The sequence below is a fragment of the Nilaparvata lugens genome, chromosome 1 (genome assembly GCF_014356525.2).
Source record: "Nilaparvata lugens isolate BPH chromosome 1, ASM1435652v1, whole genome shotgun sequence".
NCBI classification, from domain to species: domain Eukaryota; kingdom Metazoa; phylum Arthropoda; class Insecta; order Hemiptera; family Delphacidae; genus Nilaparvata; species Nilaparvata lugens.
In genome coordinates, this window is record NC_052504.1 from 90,406,951 (window position 1) to 90,425,328 (window position 18,378).

Consider the following 18,378-nt stretch of genomic DNA (forward strand, 5'->3'; position numbering starts at 1 on the left):
CACAAACCACTCTACATACGGTAGGCCGATCCAAGTTACAGCGAGTGTACATGATTTTGTTGGAGTTTGATTTGAAACTTGAAGTGGAAATATTCATAAATGAAATGAGAGCAGTATTATACTGTTTGAAAAATGAAAAGTGTAACTGTTTCAACTGTTTACGACGAGAGAAATCCAGAATCTTATCCAGTAACCGAACTGAAAACAAAAATACACTCCATTGAAATACAGTATCCAAGTAGTATTAGTGGGCTAGTCTGTCATATCTACTTTTTTCAAGACCTTCGTAAAAGTTGAAAACAATTTCTTTACAATTTATTGTGGTATTTTCCATGATATAAATAGGAATATTGTCAACCACCTTTTATTAACCAATTATAAAAAGTGGTTGCCAATTTCTATTTGTGTTTCATTGAATTAATCTCTTTTGATTATCCACTTATGGACAATATAAGCAGTCATTTATTTTAAATATAAGAATAATTTCTCTATTTACAGATTAATCAGATTTGAAATCATTAATCACTGCATGTCAGTAATAAATGGAGAATCAAACATTCATGAATCTTATTTTAGTTTGTAATGGTTCAAGAGTTTGACATCCTTAATAGTACACCAAGCATAAAAAAACTTCACATAAATGGGGTACTTTATTCAAATTGATAAAAACAATATAAAATTCTATGAAAAAAAGAATAATATAAAACTTGTAGTACCCTTTTATTAAAACATTTTAAAAGTAGGCCAAAGTAGGTCGAAAGTCGTTAAAATGTTTTAAAGTTTTTCAAATGTTTATATAAAAGGATACTACAAGTTTTATATTGTTTTTATTAATTTACACAACTACTTGTTTTTGATTATACAACTAATTGAATATTGAAACAACGTTTAGGTCCACGACAAAAGCAGTACAATTAATATAGAATTAAAATGTTTTGAAGGTTGAGAAGTAATAAAGAACCGTGTAACCAACAAAATAAATTCTACTTTATTAATACCAATAAAAAGGTGGAGAGACTGATTGAAAACTCCCGTGCACTGTTGTAGGAGTTGGCCTTGAAACTCTTCCTTCAAAAAATATACAATTCGATTCCAGGTGGTTTATTGTGAAGATGAATGGGTGATCTGCTCTCAGTTTGAATATGTCTTCTTCTTCATACAATGACAGGACATTGATATGTTCTGAAAAATGATAGATAATGATTATTACAACCGTATTTCATTTAGAAACTCTGCAGTTATTTTCAACAACAAATACAAATAAAACATTTGAAATACAAATTGATATGTGACCTTTGCTCTATTGGGAGGAATATTATATTATCGATAATTCATTCATGTATCTTTTGAGGAAGTGAGGCTTTTTGATGTGAATATTTTGTTAGTCAATGAAAGAATAGTAAAATGAATATTAGTTTTCAATACTGACAGATTTTTACGGCTTCTTCAATCAACATTTTCAACCTCTATAATTTTTTGTTTGTTGTGTCTGTTCATATTATGATCAATATTTATACCTACTGTTTACATCACACAATGACTACATCGATGTTAATATTTAGTATATTATCAGGCGGTGTGATATTAGTAATTAAATTAGTTTTCCTTTCAAAAATTAGTATGGCTTGTAAAATGATTAAAGAAGCTTGAAGTATGTATTGATTTGTAACTGATTTATTTGATTTGATCTATTCAATATTTTTCTACAAAACATGCACAGAAAGATGACAAGAAAACTCTACAATGCCAAAATTATTACAAACTTTGATAAAGAAGAACGTCCTGACTAAAATCGATCAAATTATGTAGAATTGAAGAGACATGAAATGTTGTCAAAAATCCACTTTATTTAAATAAAAATTAACATTTTACAGGAGCATGCTTTCGAGTGTTAATATTTGATATTTATTTGATAATAATGATATTTAATTATTAAATAAAGTGAATTTTGACAACTTTTCATGTCTCTTCAATTATGGTAGAGTTCCACAACATCAATATTCACGCTACAAAATTATGTAGACCTTGAAAGTCTAAGAAGACAATCTAAAGACATTACTTATCAAGTTGAGATCCAAATTTTCCACACAGATCATCATGAAAGGTCAATTATCATACAAATGGACTAATCATAAATCATGTTTGGAACCGGTATACATCAAATAAATCCATTGTAGCTACTTTGCTGGCAAAAATTTATTATAAATTTGTATAAGAATAGAAAAACTTCTTAATTATAAGATTTATTAATTAATACAATCGATAGATAGTCACTATTACTATTGAAAATCAGTATACAATACGTATAATACAGAGAGTCGCTAACATCAATACGCTCAATAGGTTCATTCACATGTAGCCTATGCAACTTTCGATCTTTCATTATATGACATTGAATTCAACAAATACATACGGTACCTATTAATAAATTTATCTGAGCATGAGCTATTATATATATTTTTTATCAAAGTAAAGTGAAACATATATTACTCGTGTTATGAAATAACTCCATTATTCATTTATTTTTACAAATGAAATTTGAATGTTAATAACTACAGTATTAGGCTACAGCTCAATAAATTAATTGAATAAGCACCATCACCTTGGTTAATGTGAGACAATTCAAGGTTCCATTAGTCTTCCAATAAAGTACTGTCCTTTGGATGGACTGTGTACAATGCTATAGATGAATGGATGATCGGCATTCAGTATGTATGGAATGGAAATTGATGTCAAGGCAACTAGACCTCCTGAAAAACATGTTAGAAGCATTATTTATTACTACAGCAAGGTAATTATAATGCACATTACTCTTATTCTAAAGGATGTTACATGAGTTTTATGTTACAGGCAAATATTTGTTAGTTGTCACATGATTGAAATTAATATCTATTTGAAAAAATACAGAGGTGACTGCTTCTTACAAGAAGTTTAAGTTCAAGGAAAATACTTGAAAACTATTTTTCAGCGTGCTTATCCGAGCACGATTTGATTTCTAGGCAACCATTTACTAGTACATGTTCTGAGTGTTTCCAGTCATTGAAAACAACTAAGCGCAGCCAAATGAACTAAGGCATATTTGACTAAGAGCATCCTAAAGAATCGTTAGATGTAGGTACCTCAAATGTCTGACAAAAATTTTTAATGTACCCTGTTTGTTGGACCTTGGATAATGAACAGGTAAACTCATAAATTTAATTATTCATTAATCATGAATCATTCACAAGAAGATTTCAATATCTGCAATATTTCACCATTCATTAAAGAATTACAATAGGAATATTATGCTCAAGTCCATTTTTCGGTTAGCCATATTATGATACTACTTCCCTGTCCTTATTCATATTTTGTTCATTCAAATAAACTTCTGTAATCTGGTATAGCCCAGATCCATTTTCTATCCACTGTTTGCATCGTTGTTGAAAAGAGGTTGAAATGTTTATTCAAGTAGTAGGCTATCACACTCTCCTTCGTTTTACCATGAAGTCTAGTTCCATAAGACTCTTGACTTTATCATTCCAAGGTGTGTATTAAACCAGGCTTATTATTGGAATTTTATGAGATACTATTTCACAGGAGTCAGCACTTGAAGGAGACATCCAAGCATCTGATAGAACATCACACTTGAAGGTGGCCACATACTAGACTCACAGTGTACGACTTGATAATAGTAAAATATGCATTACCAAGCTATGTCTAGTGTGAGGTCAGCTTAGAATCCGCTGTTCTGTCCTCTATGAAATAACTTTAATTTCATCCATCTCTAGCAATTCACAGTCCAACTAAAGGCGAACGCACACAGAAATCCACAGATAGACAAAAAACTGTCTGCATGCATTTCATTTTCATTCTATTTATTCATAGATAATAGATACAATGCAGGTAAAAACAACAGGCATTTACCCAAAACTGTTTTAAACCTTGATTTGGAATACAGTCTAGAGGTTATGTAAAAGAAAACTTAATTCACACCCTATTTTGATTCCAAAAAATGTATGTACTACAATAATTTTTAATTTATCAAATTAATTGATTTCAAAGTACAAATTCAAACAAAAATCTTCCTTTACAATCACAAAAAATATTGAAAATTTTACTTGAAGCCACAAATACGTGAGCAGATAAATTCCGATGGACGTCTGTCTGCGTTGCAACATTTTAACACCTGGGCCCTGTTGCATGATGAAATGCAAGCTAATTTTTTAATTTCCTATTCTAGTAACCAGCTGACTACTAATTTTATCTAATTAGTTTGTATTTCAAAATGCAATAGGTCACTGGGGAGAGATTTTCGTCTTTCTGCATACTTCCGTGTGAGTTCGCTGTTTACTAGGTCCATAATTATTGGTATAGTTTCCATATTATTGGTATAGTAAGTAATACTTCCGAGTGCGTTCGCTTTTTACTAGGTCCATAATTATTGGTATAGTTTCTGTCTGTAATGTGGTATTATTATCAGTAAATTGAAAAGTTGGAGCTAGCTAGCTAGTCCTAGCAAACGACAAATAATTATGGACCTAGTAAATTACAATACAATAATTGCCATTTGAGCATGGCCATTCCTGGAGATATCTGAGCTAGAATACTTTAATAATCCAATCCCATCCTAATTAAACCAAACACCATAATTATGATCTGATATCAATAATCAGTTTTATCAAACATCATGATTAAGGCAAACGAGCACAGCAACAGACGAACGGAGGAAAAATCTCACCCAGTGTTCGAATGTTAAAACGCTCACAGACGTTCATCTGTATGCATATGTCAGCTCATGTCTGCATGCAGACGGTTGATTTTTTCTCAGTCTTTCTGCATACATCTGTCCATCGTTGTGTGCGTTCCCCTTAAAGCTGAAGGTGCGTAAAAACTTATGCGCCACGAACACACGTATTTTGATTTCCATCAGCTATGCTTATTATATCTTACTGTTTATGCACTAATACGGATCTAATAAGCATAGAATCAGCTGATGAAAAGCGAAATGCGCGAGTTCGTGGCGCATAAGTCTGTACGCAGCTTTATACAAATATATGAACTAAACTTATGTGTATTTTTAATGATAATGAAGAAATAATAAAGCTTGAGGCATGATACTTGATCAAAATTTTAATGTTATCACTATATATATATATAGGATTGATAAATATGATATGTATCTTTCCAAGTGAAGATATAATGTCAACATTGATGATAAATTCATTCTTATTATTGTAATGGAAAAGCGAAGTTAAAAAGCCAAGCATTATTATTCAAGCACAATGATCCGCCCAGAGAATACAGACATTCTGGAATGAGTGTGAACAATTTGAAAAAGAAAAGGATGATCAACTTTGAGTACATGAGCGCCATTGTTCAAGCTGTAGAATCCAATCTGGACAGCTGAAATTGAGAAAATCAATACTATGAGATGATTGAATGAAATCATTGATGAACCAATCCACTATGAATCCATGAATGAATGAAATCTCGAGAATGTTGAATGAAAAGAATTCTCTTTGAATGTTTTTATTTCGTAGCTCATTTCAATTAAATTTTTTATTGCCAAAATTTAACAACGTATCAAATCAAAGGTTAATGAATCAAACAATTATCACGAATGAATAATAGTGTGAAATGAATAATTTAATTATGGGGAGGCTTCACAACTATCTACAGCATGAATATCGGCTACGGTAGTGCACAAGTTTATACCTATGCTAGTCGAGGCACAATATTTTGTTTTTATTGAATCAATGAGAATTACACAACTTACAGAAAAGTACCACAGGCTTATACGCCCAAAACGGTTCCAATTCTAATTTATACAACAGTCCAAATGTAGCTAGGTTATGTGTATTTTTAATGATAATGAAGAAATAATAAAGCTTGAGGCATGATACTTGATCAAAATTTTAATGTTATCACTATATATATATATAGGATTGATAAATATGATATGTATCTTTCCAAGTGAAGATATAATGTCAACATTGATGATAAATTCATTCTTATTATTGTAATGGAAAAGCGAAGTTAAAAAGCCAAGCATTATTATTCAAGCACAATGATCCGCCCAGAGAATACAGACATTCTGGAATGAGTGTGAACAATTTGAAAAAGAAAAGGATGATCAACTTTGAGTACATGAGCGCCATTGTTCAAGCTGTAGAATCCAATCTGGACAGCTGAAATTGAGAAAATCAATACTATGAGATGATTGAATGAAATCATTGATAAACCAATCCACTATGAATCCATGAATGAATGAAATCTCGAGAATGTTGAATGAAAAGAATTCTCTTTGAATGTTTTTATTTCGTAGTTCATTTCAATTCAATTTTTTATTGCCAAAATTTAACAACGTAACAAATCAAAGGTTAATAAATCAAACACTTATCACAAATGAATAATAGTGTGAAATGAATAATTTAATTATGGGGAGGCTTCACAACTATCTACAGCATGAATATCGGCTACGGTAGTGCACAAGTTTATACCTATGCTAGTCGAGGCACAATATTTTGTTTTTATTGAATCAATGAGAATTACACAACTTACAGAAAAGTACCACAGGCTTATACGCCCAAAACGGTTCCAATTCTAATTTATACAACAGTCCAAATGTAGCTAGGTTATGTGTCACCTAACATTCATTCTTCAATAAATTACACACTCAATTTAAAATTCAGAACACACAAAATTTTTTCCTTAATTAAAAAAATAAATTAAATTGAATTAAATTAAATCAATATGAAAAATTATATTTGACTTATGCCAGCGATGTGAATCATGTTTTATTCAATCATTTCAATCCAAATTATAGGAAAATTATGATAATTTATCACTGGCATAAATAGTATATTGTTGCATTCTGTATATATGTATTGAAACTTTTGGGCAAATAAATAAGATTCGATTGATTTGAGATTCGTTGGATGAGAAGAGTCATTAAAATTTATGACTCAATGGATTAATTTTTAAATTGATGTTTTATTGATATAACAATAAATTTTGAAAGATTTTACTGATCAAGGGAGTCGTTTCATAATTGATATTTGAAATAGAGAGGGGAAATCCCCCAACAAAGAGTGCCCAAAAAATTATGCGATATCGTTTTCACTATAGTGTGTAATGGATCTACTGTCAAAGGAGAAAAATCCCAACGACAGGTAACAATTATTCAATTTTACTTAGTCATCAATACAATTTCAAATTGAATAAAAGAAAATTGTTAATAATTTAATCATTGTTAATTTTTGTCAATTAATTTATTTATTATTGTTATATTTGGATCCACTTAGGAAAAGGGTAAGCTGTTACATTTTCGCAGGGCTTGTATCATACGGTGATTATATTCTATGACTAAATTAATAATAATGAATAATATTTAAATGTTCCATTACTTACACTTTTCACTTAAGTTTATATGGTGATTATATGACTAAATTAATAATAATGAATAATATTTAAATGTTTTATTATTTACGCACTTTTCACTCAAGTTTGTACAGCTGAGGAAGGCAGAGTCGAGGGACAGAGATGGAAGATAGGAACGAATATGATCTGGAAACTACATGAAGTTCTTGATGATAGCATAATGCATGTTAATAGAATTAGAATCAAGCGATTGAAAGTAGCAATGATATTGATGTTTTAATCAATACTGACCTGTAGCAGCGGCAGCTTCAGTGGAAGTTTCATCAACATTGATGTAGGCTTTCTGAATGACGTCACCAACTACTAGACCCGGATTATCAGAGATTTTTGTCAAGCCTCCCTGGTGGAAGATACTTCTCACTCCAATCTTTAAATGAGTAAATCAAAGTCAATTGATTTATAGATAAAGAATATATTGCATTTGCATCATTATCATATGATGATACTTAAAACATTATACCTGTATATTATGATTAATAATAGTGGTTAAATTCATGGTTTTTAAAAATGTCATACATAATCAAACTGTCGATCTGGGCTCTTTGAGGCCACACAACTATACGAGCGTAATAGTATTGATAGAAACAGGTTGTTTATGATATTTATATGAAGGAAAGACTAATTTCAGTCTATAATGAATGAAGTTTATCTTGGAACAAACGGAAAAAAAAACAACGCTAGTTCATTATAATTGCAAAAAATGACTTCACAAGAGTATTTTAACTCACACAATTCAATAAATAACAATAAATAAATAGATTTTACTGTCGTAGACCAATATAGGTAATTGAAAAAGTCATAATAATACAATTACAAAGTAATCAAAGTAATTCAAATCATTATGTACAAACTCAATTTGACAAAAATTGAAATAATCATCTAATAGCACGAATTTCGAGGCCACTGCTCCAATACGCACGTATGAATAGAATAATTGGAAATATCATAAAAAGTACCATTTGAAAAATTGGAAGGGAATAGAACAGAGAAGGAAAAAAGGAGAACAACCCGGAAGAAGAAGGACGACACAAGAAAAGGAGAATGATTCAGAAGGAGAGGAAGAAGAATGATTCAGCAAGGATTGATTGATTGAGTACTTTATTTATGTAGATTACAATATATACTGGCCTATACACTTATATAAAATAGCTTACAATACAGCAAAATTAGAGATGAATTTACATAATATAGACTAAGAAAATAATTATTGAAGGAGAGAGTATCATAGATTTTAACCATCATTGAAAGTAACTTTGTCACTTCGTAATATTAGGGTCACACCGCTATTAATAACACCGTTGTTAATATTTCAGTATTTGACTCTAATTATTAGTGAAGAAACTTGAAATGTTGTCAAAAATCCACTTTATTTCTAAAGTTTTTTCTGTAAAAATAAAGTGGATTTTTGACAACATTTCAAGTCTCTTCAATTATGGAAAAGTTCCACAACATCAATATTCACGCTACAAATCTAATTATTAGAATTCTATTAATCTATCTATGGAAAGGAGATGATTTTTCATCTTTGAGTGATCAGTGCTTTCATCAAACAACATTTGAGATTTGAGGTGGAATAAAATAGTCATTAGTCTATAGTATTTGAAAGAGAATCTGCAGTGGATTACAGTTTGTTGGACTACGAACAAATTTATTATCAGCCAATAGTATTTGATAGAGGATCTGCAGTGAGAAAAAATTTGAATAGATTACAAACCTCTTTGAGCACGTCCTTCATATCAGTTTTCACATCGAGAGTGAACTTTGGCATTGTCAATTCGATCTCGCGTTTGTACATTCCTGTCATGAGCGTGTCAATGAGTGACGCGTTCGAATTCAATCTCAATTGAACCAGTCTTTTTTCCACGTCTGTGATTCCTCTCTTCTCACGAGGTACTAATAAAAGCATTGTGTAGTCTCCCTGAAAAGTATTATAAGGGCATTAATCGAATACTAGCAAAGCCACCTCTAATACCTTTATTAGAGGTGGCTATGATATTAGCCTAGACAAGATAAAATACTTTTATAAATGAATATTAGTATTATTGATATTAACTATCATACAATTGAGCTATATTCGCCTATCAGAAATATAAATAATGAATGAGCTTGGGTAAAAGCTGCACTTCTAAAAAAACATTATGGATTACATATATTACAATAATTTGAAAGACATAATATTCGTTGATAAAATAATAATATTCATTTATTTGATACAAACATAGAAGGGCTCATAGACAGATTCCCGTATGAGCCTTAATGACATATCTGATAGCATAAAGGTGCGTACAGATATACGCGCCGCGAATATGAGCAATTCACTTTTAATCAGCTGATGCCAAGCTTTTTATATCTGTATCTTACCGTTTCTGTAAAAATACAGATATAGTCAGCTGATTAAAAGTGAATTGCTCATGTTTGCGGCGCGTATATCTGTACGCACCTTAACAGTACAATAAAAAAAGAAACAAAAGAAAAGAAACATAGGAATTACAAAGAATTTAATCAGTTTATTGAGAATTTAGTAAGATAGACAAAGAATTTAATCAGTTTATTGAGAATTTAGTAAGATAGATACGGTTATAAAATTGAAAAAATAGAAAAGATATAATTTAAATAAATCAAGAGATTTGATAATATATAATAAAAACGACGAGTAGATGTTGAGATATCTATATTTTTATCTATTTATCCTATTGTGTGCAAATAACTCACTTGATGATTCATTACTGATAGCAAAAATTCTCAAAGGATTCAATTACACAGTACGGTAGGTCTACTATGAAATAAACATCAAAATTTAAAATGCCCAAAAAATATAAGCTATTAGAAACATTACAATAGGTAGTGATTGACATGAAAATTGGTTAGTTGAATTTTGATTGAGTGTCAGATGAAATACAAAAATTCTAGACATTTACTAATGAAGTGGGACTAAGACTAATGGTGTTGAGGAGAGCTGGAGAAGACTATTTGAACTTCATTAGATAAATTAAAATGAATAAATAATGTTGATGTTGTTGTTGTTGTAGCAACTTGGGGAACCTCGTTGTTTCATTCCTCCTCCGTCTCAACACCCAGAAAGCGAGCCACCCCACAGAGGGCGGTCCAGAGGCTGGCGGCTGACAATAGTGTCAGCTTCGAGGGGCAGCTGAAAAGATGCTCCGTGCTGTGGGGTCCGCTGCCACAGTCGGGACATGTATCACGCACACCATCAGTGACTCTGAACATGTAACTGTTCACAATCACAGAGCAGCCCAATCTCAGTTGAGCAAGGTGCGGGTTCTTCTGGGCAGCTTTTCTCGTCAGCATTTATTTGGGGCGGATACCCCCCAAACACAGGATTAAGTCTCAGTCCGCTGATGCTCTCGTCGACCGTCTTTTTGTGTATGGACTTGATCCCCTCCTTGTACCTTGTGCTATCGATGGATGGTCTTGGTTCCAGCCACCCAATTTCAAAGATCAGATCATTTACTGATCTTCTTATATGTCTTGGGGCGGTTCCTTTAGGGTTAAATGGTGGCAAGGATGATCCTGTTGGTGGCAGGCTGACAGGTACTGCTGGGATATCATGCACTTGAGTTTTAGAATTTCAGTCTCTAAATAAATAATCATTTTATTCAATTTCAGTAGATTTGGAAGAAATCATAGTTGTTTTTGTTACATTCCTGAGAACTTTTGAAAAAAAAATAATTACAATATCCTGCACATTATATGTGTAAAATATGAATAAAGTTGAGCATTTGCTTGTACTTCTAAAATACGGAGCATATGCTCAATTTTCTATGAATAAACGTGAGCAAAACCTTTTGCTCATGCTCATCAAAAAAATACCTACTTTGAGCATTTGCTCAAAAGTAAAAGCTTATGCTCAAAATTTTATGAATAAACTAGAGCATTTGCTCAACTTTTGAAGCAAACGCTTCAAAGAAGGTGAGTCTAGTTTGCAGCAGCTTTTCACCTTTTGCTCATAGTAAAATGGCTCAACTGATTCGTGTGAGTAAGAGGAAACTATACCAGATACGATCACAACCAATAGTTGAGAACTATAAAACTACTTTTAGATTCAACCATAATATATTTTACCATTAATCCTACAAAAAAAAATACAAAAGATACCTAACCGATATAAAGATAGCCATCACAGAATAGGAAATAGGCATTTAAGAAGATGAGAGTTTAGACGATTATAAGATTATGCTGAAGATTATTATAGAGATGACATTTTTTCACGCTATTATTTCAAAATTCAGAACTCAACTAACCTAAAACCCAAACTATGGATAGAGAACAGAGCAGACGACCAAACACAAGCGGTGTCTATACTACGTGAGCTAAAAAACAAAGTAAGGCCACAAAGGCGAATCAGCTGATGAAAAATCTTCAAAATACGTGAGCATTTGCTCCAGAGTTCAGGAGCATAAGTTAAGAGTAAGGTGAAGCTTATTCATATAAAAATGAGCAAATGCTTATACTTCTACCTAATGCTCATTAGCAAAACCTTATGCTCCATGCACATGCTCAAGAGCATATGCTCTGTTTTTATTCATATGGCCCAATGAATTCAGTCTGCAAATCTACAATAAATTTCACACTTACCTTGTATGGAAGTGAAACGATATCGACACCAAGACCATCGTCTGATTTGTAGTCGAAATGAGCAGTCACTGTCATCATTTGAGTGTCAGTCTTCCTGTCCAGACCATGGAATGGACCAGAACGAGTCAGTGCTTTGTCAAACGGATACAGCCAATCCGATTTGAAATGAACTGCATTCACTATGAATGCAACTGTATTTGAGTCAACGCTACCTGAAAATATGATACAGTTTCTCAAATTCATTTCGACAAAAATAATATTGAGAATGAGGTATAAATACACAGAAGCGATAATTCGTTATAACTTGAGATCGATTATCAATTCATCGAAATGAGTTATTGATAAATAACGAACAAGCAAGCGGAACGGACTCTTTTCTAACAGGATACCCTTCATTTTATCTACGGAGTGGGTGAAAAATCCGAGAACGGCTTAATATCTCATACACAAAAGTAATTTGATGGTGGGTGTGATTGTGGATCATACTCAAATTGAAAATACTACTTTACTATGACTTCAAAAATGTGGTCCGCCATATTGAATGCAACTTTATTTTTTTAAATAGGGAGGTGGTCATGCGATACATGATTTCGATACGAAATTTTATGAAAAAAAGAATGGTGGAAACCGCACATCGATATCTCAAACCGTTTAGAAGATATTTACATTATTAATCAATACTATTTAAAGCAGAAAGGAGAGAAAAAAGTCCGAGAACGGCTTAATATCTCATACACAAAGGTAATTTGATGGTGGGTGTGATCGGGGATCCTACTCAAATTGAAAATACTACCTTACTATAACTTCAAAAATCTGGTCCGCCATCTTGGATCCGCCATATTGAATGCAACTTTATTTTTTTAAATGGGAAGGTTGTCATGCGATTCATGATTTCGATACGAAATTTCAAGAAAAAATGGATGGTGAAAACCGCACATCGATATCTCAAACCGTTCAGAAGATATTCACATTATTAATCAATATCATGCATATCAGAAATTGAATACATGAGTGGTATTGATTAATAATGTGAATATCTTCTGAACGGTTTGAGATATCGATGTGCGGTTTTCACCAATCATTTTTTCATGAAATTTCGTATCATGAAATCATGTATCGCATGACAATCTTCCCATTAAAAAAAATAAAGTTGCATTCAATATGGCGGATCCAAGATGGTGGACCAGATTTTTGAAGTCATAGTAAAGTAGTATTTTCAATTCGAGTAGGATCCCCAATCACACCCACCATCAAATTACCTTTGTGTATGAGATATTAAGCCGTTCTTGGACTTTTCACCCACCCTGTATAATATCTTACTCGTTACTCATGATTGGATACAACGCTGACCGATCTTTCAGTCACTACATTGATTTAAAATCTTAATGGACTTTATAAATATTATTCCAGATAAAATAAGTAATTAAATAAATTTACGTATTTACAGTATACAAAATTAATTTATTAATCCGAATATTCATTCTGATTTTTTTCAAATTCATGACTTTTTATAACTTGATTTCTCTAAAACTGTTTAAAAAAATGAATACACTAATATTATTATTACAATTAAGCTTATATTGATGATACAACGAGTATAAATGGAGTGCACCTTTAAGATATACAAATGCTCCGAGAATTACCTGATGGAAGCATATCCTTTATCCTGTTGTTGGTGTTATCTTCGACCCATCGATTAATTTCCAATCTAGAAGGCTCTGGATTGTGTTTGAAATCACTCTTTCCAATGGTAGAGCCGAAATATCTTGAGATATCTTGCCTGTAGGCGTCTTTGACTTGAAATTCATTGTCAATGAAAAATTTAGTCGCAATCGTCAGATTTCTGTCATGCTGCAAGAAAAATTCAAAATAATTATGATTTAACAAGATTTCAGTTTAATGGGACCTGAGAGGTAGACACTGGAATTGTTTTCGTATTTCATATTTTACTTATAAGAATTTATTTATTTATTTAGTGTGTGGCAGATACACAACAAATATAAAGCTCATTAGTCTCAAATGTCTACATATACACTATATTTTTCAATTTCTTCAAGATGTGTAGTTTTTGGTCAGGAGAACATAAGTTTATCTGACCGTCATTATATACTAGTCCATTTAGCGTTACCCAATGTGCACCATGGAGGCGAACTAGCGTTACACATATTTAAGTAAAAAACTGATTGCTAGAACAATTATGAGGTTAGAGAAGGTTGAAACTCAATTTTCAATTTTCACAGAAAAAAAACATTTTCAAAATAAATTATCTTCACTATTACAAATATCCAAAATTGCTTCAAATTGTAATTTATCACATAAATTATTCTTCATAAGAATAAAAGAAAAGAAAGTAGTAGGAGTCTTCATTTTCATTTACTTCTACATAAATATAATTAACAGGAAAATCTTCAAGAGATCTTCTAGAATTCCATAATAATAAGCATGTATTACCATTGACTAGTAGATCTGCTGAGTTTCTTAATTTTATTTGCTTCAATCATTTCAAAAATAATCATTGAAAATTATACCTCTTGAATCAAGATGCAGTTCACCAATGACCATTATTTTGTATAATCATGTATGTGATTATTGAACAGTTATCATAATAATTATTAATATATTCTAAAATTGCCGAATTTTTTTGAAAAAATAACAAGTTTTCGCCCTTCTCTCACAACAGCTATAGTTGTGGATATCACCTTAATTATTTATTTTCAACTGATTGTTCATAAAAAGATAAATTAATAGCTGGATGTAATATACAATACAGTACCAATAAGCATTAGTCACATCAAGATCACAGTTTAAATAAGTAAGTTTTCAAAACTCTAAGGCCCTTATGCAGATACCCGGTTTAAACGGAGAAATGTCAGCTGTTCGTTTAAACCCCGTATGAAACACATTATGACAAATGCAACCATATCTACAAGTAAACGTGGTTTAGCGTTAAACATAGAGTTAGCATACGGCCCCAAGTTGTCAAAATTAGTAGAATATTCAAATCTACACTAATATTTCAATTTAGCGATACTGAATAAACTACAATACCGTACCGTAAGTGCCAAGAAAAATTCTGAAATTGTAGCATAATGTAATAATTTTAACTCACCCTACTCGTTAATGTATAAGTCGATTAAATATAATCTCACCGATAGATTTCTGGTAAAGTCTTTGTAAGCCTTTTTCAATCGATCAGAGTCCTTTGGTGTATTCAAAGCATTCGTCAACTCATCATAGCTCTGCCCCTCAGTTCCAATGGTCAGAGCAGTCAGTGCATAGTTCAAGCTTATTGGCGAGATCAGAATATTCTTGTTGTTTTTACTGGATAGTGCCTGTGGGATAATAAAAACAGATTAAAATATGACGATAAAAATATTTTATTGAAACTGTTTGTTAAATTATAGGAATATTATCTTAGACCTATTATAATCAGACCTAATAATAAACCTTAGACCTATTAATAATCAGATACCGAAATAATATGGCGCATACGGTATTTTAAAATCCAATGGTAATACATTATTATTCAATAATAAAAAGATCACAGACTAAGAGAAAGGAATGCCGACCCCATTTAAATGGGATAAGGCACAGCCAAAGAAGAAGAAGGAGATTCAATAATCATATATTATCCAATTCTAGATTACAGAATTTAATCTAATAATAATAATGATAGGCCTATTCAGTTTGTGTTCAATTTAATATTCAGTTCTAATTCTTTCAAGTTTCAGGAGAGGTCTGAACAATATATGCGGGAAGTGAGCACTAATGAAATAACTGATATTGCAGTGTTAATGACCTTTAACGCTCATCTAAGAAAACTCTTTCGGTAAGGAATGTGTAATGCGGTGACGCTTGACAATCTCTCCCAAAAGTATGTAAGAGCTAGAATTTACATTGAAATATTGACATAACTAACAATAAAAATATAAGCTCATATTATTGAGTTGATATATTCTAACTTGTATTAGTAAATAAAAAGTGAAGATAGCACATTTGAAAAAAGTAACTGAAATTGGTAGATAATGCAGATAAATCAAATAATTTATTTATTTATTCATCATTTACAATCAACTTAAGGACAAAGAAACAGACTACAGTCCAAAACTTCTTAACTTCGAATTGAAGTTGCTTTCCATGACGAAACACTATATAATAACTTTGTTGAAGGTCTGACACTGTGTTACTAGTAAATATTTGATGAAACATTTACTTTTTTTGGAGTCTTGAGGAATGCATTTCACTCCTGAAGAGGAGCTTCATCAGCCTCTGGGTGATGAAGCTCCTCTTCAGGAGTGAAATGCATTCCTCAAGATTCCAAAAAAAGTAAATGTTTTATCAAATATTTATTAGTAACACAGTGTCAGAACTTCAACAAAGTTATTAACTTCATTATTGTATACATGGAACTATGGACAGGAGTTGACCCACGAGCTACTGTATTCTCTATAGATATAACTGTAAAATTGATAATGAAAATGACGAAGATAGCATTCTTACCTCGTATATCTTCAGGGCAACTGCATTATTCGATTGTGAAACGAGTCCAACCCTATTTGAATGTGATGATGAAGAATAACTCAACGTTATGAGTATCACAAAGAAACCCGTACATGCTGAAAAAATCAATATACAAGTATTATAGGCATATTTTATTGTTACAAATAGATCGATTAGGACTACTCATCACTGCTTGTTCCATACGTGATTTTTTGTGTTTAGAACAATTATTGAATTTATTATTAAATAATAATATATAATCATGGTATTTGTTATCAATTTAGCTCATCGATAAAAAGTGACAGAGAATGTAGGAACAGGATCACTAGACAAACAAGGCATTATTTCCATCCATTATTGAATTTCTTCAAAATTAAATTTTCCCACCACATAGAAAACGTTTATTCTCTTCTCTATTAGTTCTACAATGCGCCTACTTCAACATTATAATAATCATATTCCATTATTTTGTTTTTTCCCTGCTGTTTAATCATATTTTGTTGTTCATCGAATTTGAAATATTTAGTAGTTTGAAATTATGTTCAATTTTAAATTTTATATACGGTGCCGGTACTTGTGAAGCCAATCACATCAATAGGTTTCCAATTGACGTAAGTTATTGTATATGAGCTTTTCCAATGCATAATTAGATAAATAAATGAAAAAATTAATATGAACTAAATTATTATATTATAATTATTAATTATTGTAAGAATGAATTATTTCAAATGAATAATAAATTATTTATTTTATAATAAATCCTGAATGCAACCAACTACGGTATCTATACCGTTTCAGAAATCATTCCTGTCATCATCTATGTTAATAAAATACAACGATCATCTTGTAAGAAGCTGAATAATATAGAGATATTTGGAGATTTGAATATTCTATTTTGTATCTACAAGGTTTATAGTACGGAAAACAAAAAACTTGTTTTTCAACCATTCTTACACCAAGCTCAAAACATTGGAGAAACTCATCAGTGTATAGTAATGAATTAAAACTCAGCAATATATAATGAATTCTTTACTAGAACCAGTTATTCTACTGTAAAATAAAACAGATAATATACAATAATAAATAAGAAATGAATTATCCATTAAATTCTGAGAATGAACCGAATAGTAGATGATGTTCAAGTAGAATAAAAAGTCCAGGTAACTTGAATTTGAAAACTTATTTGTTTATAGAATTTTGCTAGTGATAAAGAGAACAAGGAAAACAGATACTATCCACCCACGCAACAGAAATGCAAGTTATTTTTGTTCTCAAGCAAAATTTGTAGATAATTTTATCATGAATCCTGTGTAGTATCAAAACAAACTGATTGTCTTTTGATTATGGATTGTTTCATTATGTTGAGGGGTGATTGGATAAAATGATAACACAGGAAATGATAAACTGAGAACTCATGTTTTTGAAAGGGTGAATCCTAGAATTGGTTTAGTTTGATATTATTCTACTCACTTGTAACAAATGCAGAGCCCATCTTCTCATTCAACTTCCAACTAGGACTGGTTTGGTTTGGTAGGACGAGATGTAGAAAGGCCGCTATCTTGCTTCAAGAGTTGTTTTCCTCATATGAGCGCACTGACCTTGAGATAGCCAGTCTCGCAGTGGACGAGGTGTGAGAAAGAGCCAGGAATGGAGTGAGACAGTGGATGGAATAGAGAGCGCCGCTTCAACACTGTTGCTATCATGGTCGTCATAGTAACAACACCAGGACCACGTGACTTGGAATTTGGATTGTAAACTACAGTATCGAAATTTGCGTCATCGTTGACCACAAATTGTAATTGTTTGCGGAATTTGTATCGAGTTTACTAAATTAGTCACGATTCAAGACTCAGATCTAAAAAT

At 31.6% G+C, this 18,378-nt stretch overlaps 1 protein-coding gene across 3 annotated transcripts; it reads right to left on the reverse strand.

Annotated features, from left to right (window-relative positions):
- Positions 1-965: 965 nt before the first annotated feature.
- Positions 966-18,222, reverse strand: LOC111053077 (serine protease inhibitor). Of its 3 annotated transcripts, XM_039419573.1 has the most exons (9): positions 17,986-18,222; positions 16,516-16,631; positions 15,165-15,347; positions 13,659-13,866; positions 12,016-12,227; positions 9,134-9,337; positions 7,651-7,786; positions 2,603-2,750; positions 1,151-1,182 (listed from the first exon to the last, which is right to left on the reverse strand). In XM_039419573.1, the coding sequence occupies exons 1-8, from the start codon at positions 18,005-18,007 to the stop codon at positions 2,623-2,625; spliced, it is 1,209 nt and encodes a 402-aa protein (XP_039275507.1). In that variant the 5' UTR covers positions 18,008-18,222; the 3' UTR covers positions 1,151-1,182; positions 2,603-2,622. The 3 variants fall into 3 exon arrangements, with proteins under 3 accessions (XP_039275505.1, XP_039275507.1, XP_039275506.1); XM_039419571.1 differs by lacking the exon at positions 2,603-2,750 and having other exon boundaries at positions 966-1,182; XM_039419572.1 differs by lacking the exons at positions 1,151-1,182; positions 2,603-2,750 and adding an exon at positions 5,880-6,167.
- Between the last annotated feature and the right edge of the window lie 156 nt (positions 18,223-18,378).

What these genes read in the sequence shown, in the direction of transcription:
- LOC111053077 (XM_039419571.1), bottom strand. Translation starts at nt 18,007, where the DNA reads ATGGGCTCTGCATTTGTTACAA. An exon ending in TCGTTTCACTTCCATACAAG is followed by an intron (nt 9,338 to 12,015) that starts GTAAGTGTGAAA and finishes AATACTTTTCAG; the next exon opens with GGAGACTACACAATGCTTTT. An exon ending in TGAAGGACGTGCTCAAAGAG is followed by an intron (nt 7,787 to 9,133) that starts GTTTGTAATCTA and finishes ACTCATTTAAAG; the next exon opens with ATTGGAGTGAGAAGTATCTT.